The 21347-nt window shown below is 34.2% G+C and overlaps 1 protein-coding gene across 1 annotated transcript; it reads right to left on the bottom strand.

Annotated features, from left to right (window-relative positions):
• Positions 1-5603: 5603 nt before the first annotated feature.
• On the bottom strand, positions 5604-6545 carry LOC149578137 (uncharacterized protein At5g64816-like). Its single transcript, XM_089827657.1, has one exon. It carries the CDS (start codon positions 6266-6268, stop codon positions 5900-5902), a length of 369 nt encoding a protein of 122 aa, XP_089683783.1. The 5' UTR covers positions 6269-6545; the 3' UTR covers positions 5604-5899.
• Positions 6546-21347: the final 14802 nt, after the last annotated feature.

Here is a 21347-nt window from a genome sequence, read left to right as displayed (position 1 = left end):
CAGATACTAAACATGCTATTTTTCACCAGTATTCAGTATTCTCACCTCTCCAATTCTTTTCTCCCTTCGCACACAAACTGAAAACATCTTATACATGTTACGAACCAGAGAGGCTTCTCCTATGCAAATTGTTTCTCTAATTGCAATATCCACTACTTTTAAAGAGATTCTTCTTGAGGAATGCTTTAATCAAAAGCTCTGTTAGAATAGTCATAAAAAAAGAAAGAGAATCTTGCAGTATCTTCCATGTCACAAGGTGCTACTTTCAAACAATGCAACTCTCATAATGTTACATCTAGTTGTCAATCCAAACACAAACCAGTATAAGACCAGTAACTTAGCTCAAACCTAATAACTTTCATGAATACTAATACCTAGCCTCTCAGAAATTGTAAGCACCAACAGAAAAATTGATAAGATCCCCTGATGCAAGTGCGACTGCACCATCATGTCACAACCTTTGGTAGCTACAGGAATTAGCCAATGAAAAATGTTACGGCAAACACAGGCACACAGTATTGTTTTGGATCTCATGTTTTGATCTCAACAAACAACAGAAATATGATGCATGCAGGTGGTACTTGTTTCAAACTTCACAAACAACACGCCGCAATATTGCACAATGCAAGCCATTTAGATGTCACACAAAAGATGACAATTTTAAGAGTCACTGATGCAGGGGCATCCACATGGTGGGAAACCCATTTTGAAATCTCAGACTTTCCTTTTTCTCTGTCATTTTTTTTATTGCTCGAGTAATGGAGTTTGTCTAAAATTTTAGCAAATTTTGAGTGGTTCTAAAAATAATGTAATAGGCGGTGGGCATAAAAGTCATTCATTGGGGGGGTGGGGATGCTTCTTAAGGGAAATGGTAACATTTGCTGAAGATTTTGGGCGTAAATTTTTGGGGAGAAGCCCAAACCCATATTTGTTGTTTATAGAAGTTGTATTAGCAGCAGCAAATGATTCTATAAACCCAATGCTGATTGTTGTAGGTGACTTTTGAAGAATGGCAGGTTGAAAAGCAGGTTTCACAGATAAGATGACTATTTCAAGAAAATATAATTTCTATAGCTTATTCTTGTCATGTTTGTTGTTCTGAATCACTGTTATCCCAATTTTTACTTGTATTCATCAGTCCATAAGGCTACAATGGTGTGATAGCAGATTTAAGAAAGTGAAGTTTTGCTTCTAAAATTTTTGAATGAAAATAAAGAGGTTTATTTGGAGATATTTAATTATGTTACATTGCAATTTGTGTTATTGTTGTGAGAAAGGGACTTGCATGACATCTCTCTACATCGATAGTATCAAAGCTATAAGATTCAGAGTATGCAGGCCGATTCACCAAAGGGAGGCAATTTGCACCAGGATTGAGCTTGTGGGTGTTACAAGAAGTTTATGCAAGAGGAGTCTTGCATTGGTTGAGGTAGAGGTAGAGAAAGACATGGACAAAGAAATCCTCCAGATGCCATCCATGGTGATGATCTCAGCACCTTCAGAAGGCAAGTTGAAGTATTACAAGAAGTTAGGAGAGGTCTTGCTTGAAGGATGGAACCTAGGAGTGATGAAGTGACATAAAATGACAATTATACAAGGGGTGAAAAAGATGCAGCAGTTGTGAATGATCATTTGGTGAGGGCATTGTCAAGAATATGGAAGAGATCAAAGATTGATGTGCCTACATTCAATGGAAATCTGAATGCTGAAGAATTAATTGATTGGATAAATTACATAGAAAAGTATTTTGAATTTGAGGGATTTGAGGACCCTGACCGAGTGAGATTTGCAACGACTAGATTGAAGGGGTGTGGCTCTATTTGGTAGAAAACGGTGCAGCTTGAATGAGGAAAAAAGGTAAAGCCAAGTTTACTAAATGGGGTAGGATGGTGGAGAAAATGAGAAGGCAGTTTATTCCAATTGATCATGAGTTAGAATTATTAAAGAAGATGCAAACCCTCAAACTAGTAATTTAGAGGCCAACACAGAGAATCTAGCTCAGAATGGGTTGAAACCTAGTATATAAGAATAGTGGCTTTGGTGAGGATTTACAAATGGAAGATGTATACCAGTTTATCTTGAAGATTAAAAAAAGATGGAAAAAGAAATTTGAGAACAAGAAAAGAGGATGTGGCCAAGATGAAAAGAAAGCGGTGAGATTCTATGGAGATTGGGATGAGGATTCAAATCAAAAAAATTGGAAAAATGAAGACCAAGGCAGCAGAAAAAATCAGAGATATGAGGATTCACATGATCCTAGAGATCAAATTTTAAGAGGTAAAGGAAGATCGGGTAGAGGTTTTGTAATAGGAAATTACAAGATAACATGTTTTAAATGTGGAGGACACAGAGCTATCATTTGAATTTGGAAAAGAGGGACACAAAGCATATGATTTTTAATGAACATAAGAACAAGACATGAAGGGAAAGAATGAGTTGCAAATGTGATGAGAAAGATGCTAAGTCATCACTATCAGAAGATGCAGAAAATGGAGAGCTGATTGTTTCCAAAAGATTCTTGATGAATGGAGGACAAGAACCAGTTCAAAGTGATAGTTTAAAAATTAATACATACAAGTGTAAGGGTAAGATATTCAATGTTATTAATGGTGGAAGTACAGACAATCTTGTTGCAGAAGAAATGGTAAGAAAGTTGCAATTAGAAGAAAAAGGCACCCACATCGATATCAGGTTGCTTGGTTGCAAAATGATCGAAAAGTTTTGTTTAGTGAATAGTGATTATTTAAATTTTAAATAGGAGAAAACCATGATGATGTCTTATGCGATATTATGTAAATGAATGTTTTTCATATGTTACTAGGAAGACCATGGCAGTTCGACAGGAAAACAATGCACAATGGTTATGCAAACAAATACACATTGATGCAGGATGGAGTTTGACACAAATTGAAACTCATGAGTAAGAATGGTAAAAAGGTATGTAAGAACACATGTAAATGTTTAATTAATGAATTTAAAAAATCAATCAAATAGTGTGAAGATGAAGATTATGATTTTCTCATGCAGGTTGCAACAATGTTGATTGCATTCCAGACAAGTAAAATGATTGTTTCAGTGGAGAAGGAAAAATAGTAAAATCTGACTTTTATAACAACATTGTTGAATTTAATATATTTAAGGAAAATAATATAGATATAGGAGAGAATGTTGCAGAGAAAGATCCATTTGAGATGAAATTATAAAAGAGGAAGAAAATGGACAGGTGAAGGGCGGATTGATGGATGTTCACCTCCTTAACAGAGAGATTGTTGAAAATTATGGTTTTGCAACTAATAGTTTGTTGTTGGATGATGATCTCCTCCTTGGCAAAGAGATTGTTGAAGATTATGGTTTTGTAACTAATAGTTTCTTGTTGGATGATCTCGTCCTTGGCAAAGAGATTGTTGAAGATTACGATTTTGCACCCAATAGTTTTTTGTTGGATGGGAAAAAAGGAATCCTTGGCTATTTTCTCTAACACTACTGTGAAAACAAATGAGGAAAATTTTGCAGCAAAATAGTGACTTTTGAAAGGCATGAACAAAGAGGAGAACAATGCTGCAAAGGAGAAAGATGATGGAAAAATAGTTGCAACAGTGTCAAGCATAGAGATAATATATTAATTTTAATTATTTACTAAAGAGAATGACAGCTAATGATTATCCACAGTTTCCTAGTGCAAATTGGTGGAAGTTGGATTATGTGAAAAGAAGGAGAAAGGAAAATTGCAGGATGGAAGAGACGTCAAATTGCAGGAAAAAATGATAAAGCATATTCAGACAGATAAGGTAGAGAAATGGAGTCAGAATAAGCATACAACACAAAAAATAAATTATGAGTTCTACTCATTAAACATTTCAATCTACATCGGATGTTTGATGCAAGGGCATCCACATGGTGGGAACCCCATTTTGAAATCTCTGATTTTCCTTTTTGTGTGCATTATTTTTTTATTCTTTGTGTTGCAGGAATAGTGGAGTTTGACTCTGATTTCAGCAAATCGTGAGTGGTTCTAAAAATAACATAGCAGCAGATGCGTATTTGAGTCTTTTTCTGGGGGATGCTTCTTAAGGGGAATTTTAGCATTTTCTGGGGAAGTTTTTGGGCATAGTTTTTTTGGGAGAAGCCCAAATGCATGTTTGCCGGTCATGGAGGTTGTATCAACAGCAGAAAATGATTTTATGAATCTATTGCAGATTGTTGAAGGTGACTTTAAAAGATTGGCAGGTTCAAAACCAGGTTCTGAAGTCCCCTTCACAAATTTCCAAATTTCCCTCACATGACTCAAACATAGTTCAATGTAAAATAAACACAACAACACTATACACTAAAAGAATTGATGACCAAAAACTTTTGTAACTTCTAGGCTAAGATTGTACTACAACTAATAAAATTTAAATCAACCAGAGGGATGCCTCTTTTACTCGTAGAATGGTAAAACTTGCATCAGAAAGCCTTTATTTCCACTGCACAAAGCACAAACATGAAATTCCCCATCCATGGATATTGCTAGCTTGCATTTAAAGGCCATCAAATGATACATGTTGCACATGTTTGACATAGCCAATTCCCCTAAAATACATTAACATCCAATTGTGCCATCAAAGCAATGATTCCTCACCAGATGATAGTTGGCATGACACTTTAAAGTTTGAAACAATGAATGAGCTTCAGCACACTGGATTTGGCAAATTGTTGCCTGACAGGATCAAGAACCTGAAGTTGCTACACTGGAACTGCTAAAGTTCAATCACACTACCAAATACCCTGCTCTGATCAATTGTCCAGTTCAACTCACTACCAAATCATGGCAACCAAAACCCAAACTCACAACTGAATTTTTTTGATGGAACTGAAATGGTGAAAGCTGAAGCCCAAACAACACCATAACCACTTCTACCATGGAAGGCACTAATTTGAAATCAAAGATTTATGTTGCAACAAACAAAATTCTAAATGTATTAAGCTAGAAGCACGGGTAGATTGAAGAATCAAAGACACGGGCATCATACCTTCATCTCTAAACTGTATGAGCACCAACCCCTTCACCAATAATGGAAATGGTCCTTTTCAGTACATGAAGCTGAGAAACTGGATGTGAATTTAACAATCGAAGAAAAAATGTTGCAAAAAAAAAAAAGAAAGATAAACGAAAGGCATATATCATTATTCATAAACTTGTCAGACAGCAATTCCATGTTGTCCACAATAGAAAAGAGAAAGACACCATGCGTATTTCACTAGATTTACAATATCTGAGATTCATTTAACGCCAATAGTTCGATATATAATTGACACATCCAAATATTTTAAAACAATCTACTCAACCTGTTCTTGGAAATGTGCAAAATTATGAGCTGAAGTTGGTCTACGGAACACCAGAAATGGCTTTCCAGCAAAGTTAAAGGAATAGCCAAATAAACATCGTCTCGACTCCAATGACAAACACAATACCTTAAATCTACGCATATCACGCAAAACCAATTAACAATAGTGGCCTGAATAGACACCAAATTGGCAAATGTTATATCATTTCATTCTGAAAAAAGCAAGAAACGCAAGAAATAATCCAAGGAAACCAATAGATCACTGCCAATTCAAAATGCAAATTATAAAGTCTCCTCAACATTAAATTTAAGAATTACCCAGTGAAAACTCAATGCCAATAAAATTGTAACCTGGAAGCCAAAATGCCATCGAACTCCCTAACCATGACACCCTAGGAATCGTAAGGCCAAATCTTTGGGCATTCATTTTGGCACGGAAATTTTATTTCAAGATACAACCATAAATCATGTTGTATAGAACTCAGTCCAAAATCAGATGTAAGGTAAGCCCTATTCCTCCAAACCCTAATCAAAAGCCCTAATGACATTTAGAAAAGCATAACCTGAAGGTGCTAAAGGCGTAGCTTAAGGCATTCGTTTTGGCATCGACGCTGGCAAATCTCATCCCAGTTGGGCACATGGTGCTGGTTTACACAAACAGTTCTGGCGCAGGCATCAGCACAGGCATCCAATTCAGATACTCCACAGACAGTAACGCATGTATCAGCTACTGGTTCTTTAGAAAAAGCGCCCACCTTGTTTTGCATTCTCTTTGAAGTGCACACTCTCTCGCACACAAATGCATCATTGTTATTCTTTTCCCGACCCATTACTGCTTTCAGCCGCTCCTCATCTGCTCTTCTTCTGCTTCTCGTAACAATCTGTTGAGCTACTATTGCAGGAATCGAGGCACCCGCAACTCCCCACCACCAATCCACCATTTATTTTATAGATTAAATGAGTGGGAAGCTGCTTCTGATTGTCAAGAATAAAAAAATTGAGAAAAAAGGTTTTTCAGGGGTTTTTGTTGTTGCTTCTATGTCAATGGCCAGTAATTGGGAAATGATGGTGATTGAGTTTGTAACATTGTAAAGCATCTAAGAAGAATCTATATGTACTGCTGTACTGTAAAGTATGCCCAATTATGATATGAAGTCATCACATGTTTCTTGAAAAGCATATACAATCTGTCTGCCAAAAGCTGATCACTTCTTTGGGTTGGTGTGTCCAAAGGCTGATTGGAAATAGTTAAATTGGATACCCATATGACCGTACTTTCTTAGGTGAATGGAAAGAATGGTAGATTAATGCAATTTTATTTATTTATTTTAGATGTGAGAGGTTCATAGTATTTAAAAATTTTGACATTAAAAGGAGTGAGGATGAATATAAATTTAAATTAAATTTGTAGTATATGATAGATTAATGCAATCTAATTGTTTTAATTTAGATGTCAAGATTTAATTTAGAATATAAAAATTTAATATTAAAAGGAGTGATGATGGTAACATGATTTAAGTTATATATTGTTAATAGAACTAGTTTTTGTTGAGGAGGATATTTATGTGTCAATTGGGTTGGGTTGAATGCATATAGATGAATTATATTAGCCAACTAATATCATAGTAGCCAAGTATTTGCCTTAATTAGTTATAGTATTAAATATAATTAAATTAGACCATATAGAAGTTTACTAATTATAGAAAATTATAATTATTTATAATTATAATATTAAATATGAATATAATTTAATTATATTTTAAAAATAGATTTATAAAAAAAAAATCAAAAGTTAACTAGTAAAAATATCGTATTATTTAATTTATATATAAAAATGAAGAGAAAACCTAAGTTTCTAATATAAATAAAAAAAATTAATTCAATTTCCTAAAATTAGTTAATGAATGATAATTGTAATTGTTTATGAGAATATTTTTGTTTTAAAAATATTTAATTTTAGTTTATTTTAAAAATATGATTAAAGGGTCTTTTGTACATTTTAGAATTGATAATATTGTAGTTATATATTTTTTATTCTATCATACAAACCAAATTCAAATAAATGATTATTGAATGTAAAAAAAATGTACCACCATATTCCAAGAAAATGAATTTTGCATATTTTATAATTTAAAAAATTGATATCTTCACTTTGGAAAAATGTAAACAGAGATTTAAAAAAATTATAAATACTTACTAACAATTGGTATAAGTTTTAAAAATTAATAACTAGTTATTCAAAACTGATTACTTACGACAAATACTAATAATATCTAAGAATGTTTATAAACATGTGCATTTCTCCTATATTTATAAATTTAAACATATTTGTAAAATATTAAAAAAGTTAATTATTTTTATTTTTATTGGTTGAAAGTAAAATTAGTAAGAAACAAATTAATTTTTAGAACAAATAAATACATTAAAAAATATTTCGTAAAGTACTTAGATTTATATTGTCTTAATCTAAAAACTTGGAAGCTTTTGATGAGTTCTTACTAAATTCTACAAAATAAATATTGAATTATTTCTATGAAATCAAAAAAGTGTTTGGATAAAGTAATAACTTAATTATTAAGTCTTGACTTGATCCTAAGTTATCTTTCCTTCTCTCTTAAGATAGCACTTTATGCATTAGTGGCATATGCTAATTATATTAATTATTAAATGATTGGTTTTTAGGGTTTCTTATTTTAGAACTCTCGATCTCCTTTATAAGGATTGACCATTTTATCTTTTATTAGTCCATCACACATTCTTTATAGATTCATTTGATTTAATTATATAATCTTTAATATTTTCATAACCCAAACCCTTGCTTTGTTATTTTATTCTTCTCAATAACAGGTTGTCTTTGCATGCAAGTGATCTTAAGTTCATGAAGTTGGATTGATAACTTTTACATTGTATCAGAGTGTTGACCTGTTAGAGTTTGTTCTAATTTTTTAAGTTTTTTGATAATTGGATTTACACAGACAGATCACAACTTGGTTTGTTTTTTTGGGTGAAATAGCGTGTCACCTATTCTTTGGTGCACTTTGAATCTAAACAAACCTCACTGTTGGGTTCATAGCACCCAAAAACCCTTGTTTCAATATAAAATTTGTACAAATTAGACATAGTTGCAATCTTGGGTAAATATATTTTTCTGTTAGGGCATACAATCTAGGAACACAAATCGAGAATAGTGATTTATTTACTTTTAAATGAAATAAAATAAAGAAGGGGCATCTTTTTTTAAAATGCGTACAATGATTATTAAACCTTGAAAAGGCAGAAGCACATGGTTTGCATAAAAAAGTGTCTAGTTTTTTCTAAAAGAGGGACCAATGCTAATGATAGTCTGCATTAGCATTGATACTAGAATTGACGCTAACACAATTTGCATCAACACTGATAATGACCTATGTCAGTTACCACACACCTTTTATCATGTGCACAAGTTCTCTCTCACCTACCATGTGAGTAGTGTGCCACCTAAGCACCAACATGCCACCTAAGTAGCATCATCAACCTCGTCACCATGTCAGCCCTTTTTAGAGGGTTTTTATGGTAGCAATTTTTGTTAGCGTGAATGTTGATGGTATTCCTTTGGGGGAGTATCTTAAGTATTGGATAGATGGTTAACATGATTGACATGTGACATTCATGACTGTGTTTGTCATTGATGTTAACAAAGTATTGTTTCTATGAAAACTAATAAAGTAGCATACAGATAATAAGGTCATACATATTGTGTATTGATGATTAGGTCAATCACAGTTGAGGATGTGTTATACATTGTGTCCTAATGAAGTGGAAAAGTGCACGTATAGGAAATCAAAGACATGCAGAAGTTATTCATGAATTACAGAAGATAGTAAGCAAACAAAGTACCTGATAAGTGGTTTATGATGTTTAGATTGTATCTCTTAACATGGATAGAATCGTGATGAGTACAGTTAGATGGTGAGAGTAGATAGCCCAATGATGACATTAGAAAGTGCACAAGGTCATAGGTCACACATGTGAGAAGTTGTAAAGACTGAGCTGACAGTGATTTGTAATTGCAAAAAGATGTAATGTTTTGTAATATCTTAATGAGGTCCTATTATATTTAATTAGGAAAGCCTCAAGGCTAACTCAAGGAATTATTTTGAGGATATGGTATAAATGAAGGTTATTTTCCTTGTAGTGAAGTGTGTGATTTGTGTGTGAAGTGTGAATTATGCAAGTGTTGTGCAAAATGGGTAAATGTGTGTAAGCGATCCAAGGTATTATTTGGATGTGAAGTTGGTGATCTGGTATTGAGATCAGAAAGAGGATTGGTCCAGTCAAGAGGAAAGAGGAGTTTGAGATCATTTATTTCTATTATTCTTCTAGGAATAATACAGAGACCACTTAGATAGTGAGTTTAGTGGTCTTGCCCCTAAAGTTGTTTAGATAGTGGGCCCTTCTACCTTCTATAACTCCTAATAGGGTTGGAATCTCCTAATAGGGAGTCAAAGTCTCCTAACATGGATTGATATGTACTAAATGTATTTCATTGGCTCCCAACGAAGTTCATCCTCTTACAAGGAACTTTTATATTAGTACATCATTTTGTGGGTACTATCCCCATGGGAGTTTTCCCTCTGATCAAGGGTTTCCCTAGTTAACATATCTGGTGTTATTGTGTAAGTGTATCTTCTTATGGTTTCTAATTATATTGCTCACATGGTTAAGCATTAATAAGGTTGATAAATTTCTTAATAGTTGGATAACTGATTCACCCTCGCCCCTCTCAATTATCTTGGTAGACTTTACTTTCTAAAAAAATTTTGGTAGGTGGTTTTAGTGGTGGTTAGCAGTTTCATGCTCATTTCTTGGCAGTTTTCTAGGTTTCTTATGATTTTTCGAGCCTATATTTTTTACTGAGATGCCAAAAATATCCAATAATATGAATTTTTTTTGGCAAGGGGTCTTTTTTTGTGACAATGGTTGAATAACCATCAAATTTAGGCCTATCTTCTACTAATATCAATACGACATCATCATCCTACTAGTCCTTCTAGTCATTTTTAGAGAAGCCTTGGGGTTTTTGATCATATATTTTGCATGCAGACTCTATTTTTTGAAAACAAGACATCATCAAAAAAGATGGTTCTGAGATCATCATGATAGAGTAGGTATTTTTAAATTTTGATCCATTTTTAAAAGGATTTTTTAATTGTTAAAGCTAGGGGTTCTATTTTGCACTCCAAGAGACATATCTTAAGCATGTAACCTCCATTTTTTGAAAAAAAATGTATCGTTGGAAAGATGGTTTTGTGATCTTTCTAGTGATGGTGGTAATTTTTCTAGATTATGCTCTAAGTACATTCTATTCATTTTTTTGTATTTTTACATTCAAGTGATATCTTGATTGTTTCAAGTTTGGGGATCATTTTTGTTGCATGGGATGACTCATCTTGGGTTATACTTTCTACTGTACTAGTCTTATGTCTCTTATGATCTTTTTTGACATCTTTTGTAAGCATTTATGTAAATGCATTGAGATAAAGTGTCATTTTTCATTTTTATTTTTCACTTCAATTGCTTTCCTTTTGATTCGAGTAGTGTCATCTAAGGGCACTCTTATATATTACTATCTTCTTAAATCTACCATATCTTTTGCCTTATTATACATACACTACTCTAATTAAGTGCCATTGGCAGTTGATGTTTGCCTTTATTTTTCATCTACCTTTGTCAAGTGAATGTTCCTTCCATGACATTAGCCTCGTGACATGTTTAGTGACTAATCACCTCACCATACTATTATACATTTTTTTTTACATCTTTCCTTGGTTCCTTAACATGCAATTATCACTTAGTTATATTTTTTAGTTGTCTTGCACCTCTCCCTTATTTGCATTAGATTGGGTTCACAAGTTGGTTCTTATGCTTCCTTGGTTTTATGGAGTGATCTATGTATATAGTATTTTTTCCTATGTACTAGGCAAATGAAGTAGTTGAGTACCAATGCATTTTGATGAGATGGATTATTTACCATATGGACACCTTTTTTGTTCCTATTTTGGAGGCATCCTTCCATGTTTGATTGATCGGCTCTTCGAGCTTTGGTTTTTCATGCTATATGTATCTTTGAGTTAAGTTGTTTTCCTTTATTTTTCCTTTTGATTCGGGTAGTGTCATCTCAATGTAGTGCAAGGCAGGAGAATCCCAAAAGGAGATGTCTTAGCCCCCATCAAATAACCACACAATGGAAATACAATAACAATGCAAGATCTGATACCAAATCACAACTCTTTATTCATAAAATAATTGTTACATGCAATTTGTTGAGCTGTAAGGCCTTCCCAGTTACAACCAAATACAATGCAAGTAATAGTTCAACAAGATCCCTCAAGATCTAATCCAAACCCTAGCTAGTTTAGATCCACACTCTGGTAGAAACCTCCAAGATCTCAACTTGTGCTTACAAACCACCAAGTAATCTCCTTGTTTCCCAAGCCTCAACTACTAGCCTTCTCAAAATTTTGCTCCTCTACCAACTCCTCTCCTCCAAGATGGATGAATGATCACAATCCTGATGTAAACTACCTCACATTCGACACTCTGTCCAAAGACTTAGGAAAAAATTGCTCTTTAGCTACTCTCCACACTCACTCCTCCTCCAAATGAATAATGAATAAAGACTTCACCACAGCCCCTACTTATACCCAACTAAGTTACAAGTTGGCCCAATAAGCTACAAACTAAATAAACCTAACATTAAATGCTTGAAGAGCCACAAGTCGACTTCCAACAGAAATTAAATACCAAATGCCTTTTAAAGGCATACAATAATTATTAAATACATCAAAATTAACTACCCAAGACCCAAATAGGTCCACTCAACCCCACCAAAATCCCTTAATCATGCAGGATAGCCAACTACCCCAAGATGTTCCTACATTAGACTCCCCAGGTGCAAAAAGAAAAGTGTGTCCCACTCTTTGATGCCTAATGAAAAAAATCCACAACCGTCTTCATCTTCACCAAAGGCTTCCACTCCAATAGGGACAAGAAAACCAACATGCAAATCATCCACATTTGCATCACTCTATCAAACACCATAATCTCAACCAACCAATTAGCATGCTCACTCCTAGGAACAAACTGAACATAATGCTTCATCAGCAAACCCTCATCCACACCAGCAACTAGTGAATTGACACCAATAGCAATAAACTCCATATCAACAAAAATATGTAGATCTCCACCAACACATTCCAAACTTACAATACCAGTGGTCTCATTGCTCACAACAAGATGCACTACAACATACAAATCACCACCAATAGCAATCAGATCATCCATGAGCAAGTGCTCTACAATCTCCATGTCAAACTCAACCAACTAACCAATCTTTATCCTAACATCAAAAAGAGTAGGAATATCCTCAACAACAGCCTCAAGTTGCTCTACAGGTTTTGTATCAAACTAAACAAATTGATCGACAAAACCAAACTCTTTCACCTCAAACTTGTGAGGCCATCTTCTCTCTTGAACAAGTCTTCTAACTGGCTAGACAATTCTCTTTTAGATTGGTAGTATCCAACTCCAATAGCATAGAACTTCCTTCTTTGATTCCTCAAATCTTTTAGAAAAAATAGCATCCATAATAACTTCCACCCAAGCTATTGTCTCATTAATCCTCCTCTCCAATACATTACAAAGATTTGCAATCATCCTAGGGTCTAATCCTCCTAGATCAATCTTCCAAGATCTTTGCAAACTATCTACAACAAATCACCAATAGATCAATCATCTCGAACAAGATCAAACTTCCATCTTCACAACCATTGATCTATTTGCATGTCCTCCCATGGTCCTGGTGCAAACTACCTCAACTTCAGTGATCTTTCTACATGCTCAGGAATAACCTTTCCTTTGATAACACTTGATGTAGTGCAAGGTAGAAGAATCCTCAAAGGATCTATGTCCTAGCCCCCAACAAATAACCAAACAGTGAAAATACAATAACAATGCAACATCTGATACCAAGTCACAACTCTTTATTCATAAAATAACTATTACATGCAATGTGTTAGGCTATAAGGCCTTCCTAGTTATGGCCAAATACAAAGCAATTAATAGTTCTACAAGATCCCTCAAGATCCAATCCAAACCCTAGCTAGTCTAGATCCACACTCTGGTAGAAACCTCCAAGATCTCAACTTTTGCTTGCAAGCCACCAATCAATCTCCTTGTTTCCCAATCCTTAGCTACTAGCCTTCTCAAAATTTCACTCCTCTACCACCTCCTCTCCTCCAAGATGGATGAATGATCATAATCTTGTTGTAAACTACCTCACATTTGGTGCTCTATCTACACACTTAAGAAAAACTCACTCTTCAGCTACTCTCCACACTTAGTCCTCCTACGAATGAATGAATAATAACTAAAGACTTCATTGCAACCCCTACTTATACCCAGCTAAGCCACAAGTCAACCCAATAAGCTACAAATTAAATAAACCTAATATTAAATGCTTGAAGAGCCACATGTCAGCTTCCAATAGAAATTAAATACCAAATGCCTTTAAAGGCTTACAATAATTATTAAATACATCAAAATTAACTATCCAAGACCCAAATAGGTCCACTCAACCCCACCAAAATCCCTTAATCATGCAGGATAGCCAACTACCCTAGGATGCTCCTATATCACATCTAAGTGCACACATGAAAATTAGAGTCTTCTCTACCTGGTCATTTTCTATTTTGGTGGAGGTTCTTTACATTAACTATTATTTTTTGACTGCATATTTTACATGCTTTAGTGTTTTTCTTCATTATCATTCTTTTGTTCCTATTTTTTGGGGCATGCTCTAGTTTGGAGGCTTCTACGGTCCTTCATTAGTTCTTTCAACATTCTTTCCATATTTTTTTGGAGTATAGTCTTTCCCATGATGTTTTCTCTATTTCTCCACTTTATAAAGATTTGGTTGTGATTGGGTACCTCATCAAGCAATGTTGTCGGGACCCAAGTTTTCTTTTTGCATTATAGTTTCTTTTGCTTTTTATGCATTGTTTGTAGTTGCATTTTCACTCATCTTAGGAGTGGGTGCTTGAACAAAGTAATAACTTAATTATTAAGTCATCTTGACTTGATCGTTAAGATACCTTTACTTCTTTCTTAAGAACACTTTATGCATTAGTAATATTTAATCATTTATATTAATTATTAAATGATTATTTTTCAAGGTTTCTTATTTTAGAATACTCAATCTCCTTTATGATGATTGATCATTGTATCTTTTATTAGTCCCTCAGATATTCTTTATAGATTTGTTTAATTTGATAAAATATTTTTAAATATTTTCAAAGCCCAATCCCTTACTTTCTTATTCCATTCTTCCTTGTGATAGGTTATCTTTGCATGAAAGTGATCTTAGCTTCATAAAGTTGAATTAAAAACTTCTACAAGAAGACCCTCCTAAATATTTTTTTTGTTCTAATCAAAAGTTCATATTTGGATCTAGAAGCTTCATAGTCTATTTCTACCATCAATTTAGTAGCCTACCACTTAGAAATAGTAGCAAAAGTGATGCAAGTGACAAAAGATGAGAATCTTTCAAGTTTGTACCCTAGCACTATTAAAACATACATTCCAAAATTAGGTACTATGAACAATATCTATTTGGTCAATGATTGTAGGATTTTGACTTTTTCTTTTGAAGATGATAAATCATAAGAACCATTCCAATCAAAGCCATAGAGATTACATATTTGGAGTCTATTTGTAGCTCTGATGGAGTACTTTGTCAAAATCGATGATACTTTGAACAAGGATTATACATGCAAACTCATAGGATATACTAACATGTCTTTGTTCTATGGGTATACCTTATAAAACAAAAAGAAGAAGAAATTCATGGGTAAATCTTGGACTTTCTAGGGCACAACCTTCTTTTTTCTTCATAACTAGAATTATCTATGTTTTTATAATCTCATTTATTGTGGATATTTGATCTGGTTGTTGATATTATGTATATGCCCACACATTGTTAGAGAAGATTTCATAGTTTATAATGTTCTATATTTCATTGCATATATACTTTGTTGAAATGGAAATCCCCATGCCATAATTTCCTTGATTTCTTCATTATTTTGTAGGCATACCTTGAATTAGGAATGCAATAGCTTACTCTTTTTCTTGAAATATATTTACTATTTTCCTTTGGTTATGCTGGTTTGGAACATTGAAACACTATTTTTTTGTTTTGTAATGGTTGTACCTCTATAGAGAGATTCCTCTTTGCTGCATTATGTTTGAGGATCTTTATATTTTACAAATTACCATGGTTTCAATCCCTTTTGACCATTGTAACTCTACATTTTCTACATGTCTAATTTTCTTTTAATATGATTGGTACATTATTCATTTCAATGTTTATCTCTTTTGATTTTTTCATAGATATCCACCCACTTAAGCTCTATAAATATCAAGAAATATTGGGGTCTTTGGAAGGAGATGAAACCTAAAAGAAAAAACATCTTAATCCTTAACCTTTCTCAAAATTTTGCGTATTTTTCTTTGATATGAGTGTTTCTATGTGCATCTAATTATTACTCTATAAATACATGTATGTAAGAAACAATTGGTGCAACTTTGAATTTCTTTTAATATTTGACATAGTACAAGGCATGAGAATCCCCAAAGACAATGTCCTAGCCCCTAGCAAATAACCACATAGTGGAAACACAAGACAAGATATAAGATTTGATACCACACACAACTCTATATTCATAAAACCATTGACTACATGCAATGTGTTAGGCTATAAGGCCTTCCCATTTACAGCCAAATATAAAGCAAGTAATATTTCTACAAGATCCCTCAAGATCCAATCCAAATGCTAGCCAATCCAAATCTGTAGTGCTACAACACTTTGGTAGAAACCTCCAAGCAAGATCTCAACTTGTGCTCACAAGCTACCAAGCAATCTCCTTATTTCCCAAGACAAGACTACTAGCTTTTCTTGAACTTCACTCCTCTTCAACATCCTCTTCTCCAAGATGGATGGTAATGACTTAAGACTCCACAAGACCCCTTAATTATACCCAACTAAAACATAAGTCAAACTAGCAATTTTACAAATTAAATAAACCCTTACATTAAATACATTTTGAGCCACAAGTTGGCCTATAAAAAATATTAAATACCAAATGCCTTACAAGGCTACAAAATTCATTAAATACACCTAGAAGAAATAACCAAGACCCAAATAGGTCCATACAAACTCCCACAATCAATCCACATCATGATCTTAATCATCACACAATAAATACACCAAGTCAGCCAAGCAAATAGATGAGAAATCCATCCTGCAACCCACATTGACGAGCATAAACAACCACTAGTCAAGCAATATCAAGCTCCTACAAGAATTTCTAAGAAAAATAGTACATGTCAAGCAATAGTATATGCTAATCTCCTTCACTGACTGAGCACCTCTTCAGTGACTGAGCTCATTGACTAACATTACACCTAGTAATAATTGAGCACCACTCCTTTGGTGACTGAGTCCCCAACTCCGAAGCCAAAATCCCTCCAACATGCATGATTACTAACTACCCTTGGATGCTCTTACATCATACACCCCAAGTGTGAAAAGATGTTCTCAATAGCTAGAAGAATGTCTTCTGGGATTCATCACATAAATCCCAAACTCATTCTTCACATACATATCCTCCAAGTCTTCAACTTGTACACTCTTTCCTTTGCTCTACTTTTCCTTCTTCACATCCATCCTCTATGTACTACATGTTTTCTTTCCACATTGATATCTAACCCTATCAGAATCCTTCTGTTAGAATGCTTTAGAATAACTGAGAGAGGGGGGTGAATCAGTTATCCAAGGTCTAAATGCCCTAATAATATTTTTTCTCAAATTATAGTGAATCTATAAAATTTTTATCCATCCAAGCTTAAATCAATCATCCTAGCAAGTTACAGTGAATCATGCAGCAATAAAACATGCAAGATCAACAAATGACATAGTGATTTACGTGGAAACCCAATTAGGGAAAAACCACCAGTAACATGCTACTTAATTCTCACTCTTCTAAAGTGATGCCCTATTAAAAGCCTACCCTTTTAAAGGCTTACAACACACTGTTAAATGTGACCTTGTTAGAGGATTTCACCATACTATTAGGAATGGGCCTGGTAAAAGGACTTTAGAACATTCACTTGGAATGTGACCCTGTTAAAGGATTTACAACATGGCTATTAAACCAACCTAAGTCCATAAGATTTAAACTAATTGTTACAATTGCTAGAGAGTAACAATAATGACTTTTTGATCTGATACAACTTACAACATATTTTGCAGATTACAAATCACACTTCAGTTCAGTCATTTTGCTTAGCTTTAATCACTTCAGCTCTGACAACTTGTCATCTCAAGCTTCGTCTCCTTGAGTCTTCTTACTCATCATACCAATGCAATCATATATGTGGTCATTTGTTGAAGTAGAGTAATTGTACTCTCTTACTCCTTAGCAACTCCTTCAACACTTTATGCTTTCATGCTTGACCTCCTCTCTCTTTTTGCTTCATGACCTTATGACTCCTTAAATAGAAATCTGGAGTCCCTTTCCCACTCGATTCTCCCTCTCTAACTTTAGGGTTTCAAATTGATTAGGTAGGATACAATGTATCTACCCCATATCTTGCTCTTATCTAGAATCTTCGTCTAGAGTCCAGTTGTATTCTCCAAAAATGTTCTACATGGTGTTTTGTGCCACCAGCTCATCACTTTTATCTTCTATTTGATTCACAAAATTCAAGATAACAACCTTGTCAGCTTAGTTATGGCGAATCTTCAATTTTTGAAATAATGCAGCAACTCAGCACTATTAGTTTACTGATGCTCGACATCTCTGTGTTACTCAGCACTTGTATTTTCTCGGCACCTAATCTTTGCTCGACATCTGAAGATCACTCGGCATCTGAAGATCACTCGGCATTTGAAGATCACTCGGCATCTGAAGTTAAATTTGCTCGGCTTCAACTACGAATCTATTCGGCACTAACTAGCTTGCTCAGCTTTCTCTCTAATAAACTTAGTTAGGCTTTACAAAATGACAGCTAAAACCTTACATCTTTGATATGTTTCAGTGTGCCCATTCTCTGTGTCTTAAAGTATGTCATCAATACACTTTTTCATCACTGGCTTAGCTGATCCTTGTACTTCATTACAACATCAAAACATCAACCTTTCTCTAGGTGTTCTAGTTACATCTTATTGATTGCCTCTTCCTTGTCAATCAACCAATTGATAGTATTTGGATCACTAAAGCAATTGTCATTCCTGCAAGTAGCAAGTTTGACATCAATGACAAAATAATGATTGAGAACATTCTTTACCAGTTCCATTACTTTTTATGTATGATCTCTTCAATCATTTTCCAACAATCTCCCGCATGATCTTTTCAATCATTTCCAACAATCTCCCTCTTTGGCATTGATGGCAAACCAAACTGATCAATTGATCAATTTAGTTACCACCAAACTTATATACATGTTCTGCTTCTTTCTTGACTGTTGCATCTTTACTACTGATCTCATATATCCCCCTCTTTCATATATATCTTTCTCTTGCTTTGTATTGATCATTTTTCTGCATATTTCTCCCTCTTTGACATAAATGCCAAAGATGTAGCATCTTTATCATGCAAAATATAAGCTTTGGCTCTGATGTCTTCTCCCTTTGTCACCATGCTTATGACTGATTTGGAGTTTTTTGCTCCTACTGTCATCCTCTGCATCATTCTTCTGATATTTCAATGATTTGTTCTTGTTGATGCAGGGCAGCTACCTTGTTGCTTTAAACTGCTTGAGTTAGGGGCATTACCCCCAACTTGCCTCTAAGATATTCATAAGCATCCTTGGGCAATGGTTTGGTGAAGATATCTAGAGTTTGTTCCTTTGTATGAATGTACTCCAGCTTCACTTGTTTGTCTTCAACCAATTCTTTGACATAGTGATACTTGATTGCAATATGCTTAGTTTTTGCATGCATTACTGGATTTTTGGATATGTTTATAACACTTGTATTATCACGATACAATATCACAGGTTTAGTTACCTCTTCTTTCATTCCTTTCAATAGATGTGTGAGCCACACAATGTTTGTGCAATTGACTATTGCTGCCACATATTATGATTCTGCAGTGGACTGGGATGTGCATGTTTGTTTCTTGCTAGTCCAAGTAACTAGCCTTTTACCTAAAAATAATGCACCTCCACTTGTACTTTTTCTGTCATCAATGTTGCCTCCCCAATCTGCATCTGTATGTGCATTAAGCTCAAACTTCTCATTCTTTTTGTAATATAGACCAAAGTTATCAGTTGCTTTGAGATACCTCGTTATTCTTTTTACTACTATGAGATGATTTTCTTTGGGATTAACAGAGAATCTAGCCACTATTCCAACTGCTAATGCTATGTCTGGTCTACTATGTACAACATATTGTAGTTTTCTAATCATGAATCTATACATTGTTTGATTGACTTCAGCTGATACATCATTTTTGGATAGCTTATTTCCTATTGCCATTGGTGTGCTGACTGGTTTGGACTCTTCCAATCCAAATTTTTTAAGTATCTCTTTGATCTACTTTGATTGTGTCACAAATATACCATGTTTTAGTTTATGTACTTCCAATCCAACAAAAAATTTGATTTCTCCAAACATAGACATCTCAAACTCATGTTTCATTTTGTCAGCAAAGCCTTTACAAAGCACTTCCTTTCCTCCAAAAACTATATCATCCACAAATATTTCAGATAAAATAATATCCTTACCTTCTTCTGATTTGATGTACATGTTGTTGTTATCATCAGTTCTTTCAAATCCTATTTGCACTATATACTTGTGAAGTCTCTCATACCATGCTCTAGGTGCTTGTTTCAGACCATAGAGTGCTTTATGTAATTTACAAACCATATCCCTATTATTCTCATCAACAAATCCCTCTGGTTGTTCAATATAGACTTCCTCTTCTAATATACCATTTTAAAAAGTAGACTTTACATCCATCTGATAGACTTTAAAACCTTTATATGCAGCATATGCAAGTAAAGTTTTTACTCCTTCCATTCTAGCAACAGGGGCGAATGTTTCCCCATAGTCTAATCCTTGTTCTTGAGCATAACCCTTGCATACTAGTCTAGCTTTGTTTCTAGTAATCTCACCATTCTCATCTAACTTGTTTCTAAATACCCACTTGGTGCCAATCACATTCTTGTCAACTAGTCTAGGAACCAAACTCCAGGTTTTGTTCTTCTTTATTTGTTCAATCTCTTCTTCCATAGCTTTGTACTAGTCATCATCTTGGAATGCACCATATACTGTTTTAGGTTCAAATTTTCTAATCAGACATGATTCATGTCTTAGTCTATTCCTTGTCATTGGTCTTGCATCTTTGTCACCAATTATTTGTTCAGCAGGGTGATGTCTTTTTACATATTTGGATAATCTTGGTTCTGTCCTTGTTTCCATGTTTGATCTTTTAGATTCAGGGTCACTATGCACTCCATTGTTAGGTTGTTCTTCATCTCTTTCATGTGTACTAACTTCAGGATCAGAATGTGCATTTTCTTCATTTTGCAACTCGGCTTCTGAATGTAACTCGACATTCACTGGTTGTGACTCAGCTGAAACTAAAATTTGTTGTTGAATCCCAATTTGATTGACAACATCCTCATCAACAGGCATTCCTTCATAGGAATACACAAAGGTTATGTATTCATCCATTCTTTTTGGTTCTTCAACTTGGACTTTTGTATGCTCATCAAAGTTTACATTTGCACTCTCCACAATTTTGTTAGTGTTAGTATTCAAACACTTATATGCTTTACTTCTAGTGGAGTAACCAAGAAATATGCCTTCATCACTTTTTGCATCAAATTTTCCATTTCTAGCATCTTTAAGGATAATGCATTTGCAACCAAATACTTTGAAATGTTTTACATTGGGTGAGTGACCATACCATAATTCAA

The sequence above is a fragment of the Cupressus sempervirens genome, chromosome 1 (assembly GCF_028749045.1).
Source record: "Cupressus sempervirens isolate cs-2001-9-10 chromosome 1, ASM2874904v1, whole genome shotgun sequence".
NCBI classification, from domain to species: domain Eukaryota; kingdom Viridiplantae; phylum Streptophyta; class Pinopsida; order Cupressales; family Cupressaceae; genus Cupressus; species Cupressus sempervirens.
Note: the sequence above shows the minus strand (reverse complement) of the source record. Positions and strands in the feature narration are given on the sequence as shown.

What these genes read in the sequence shown, in the direction of transcription:
- LOC149578137 (XM_089827657.1), bottom strand. Translation starts at nt 6,268, where the DNA reads ATGGTGGATTGGTGGTGGGGAGTTGCGGGTGCCTCGATTCCTGCAATA.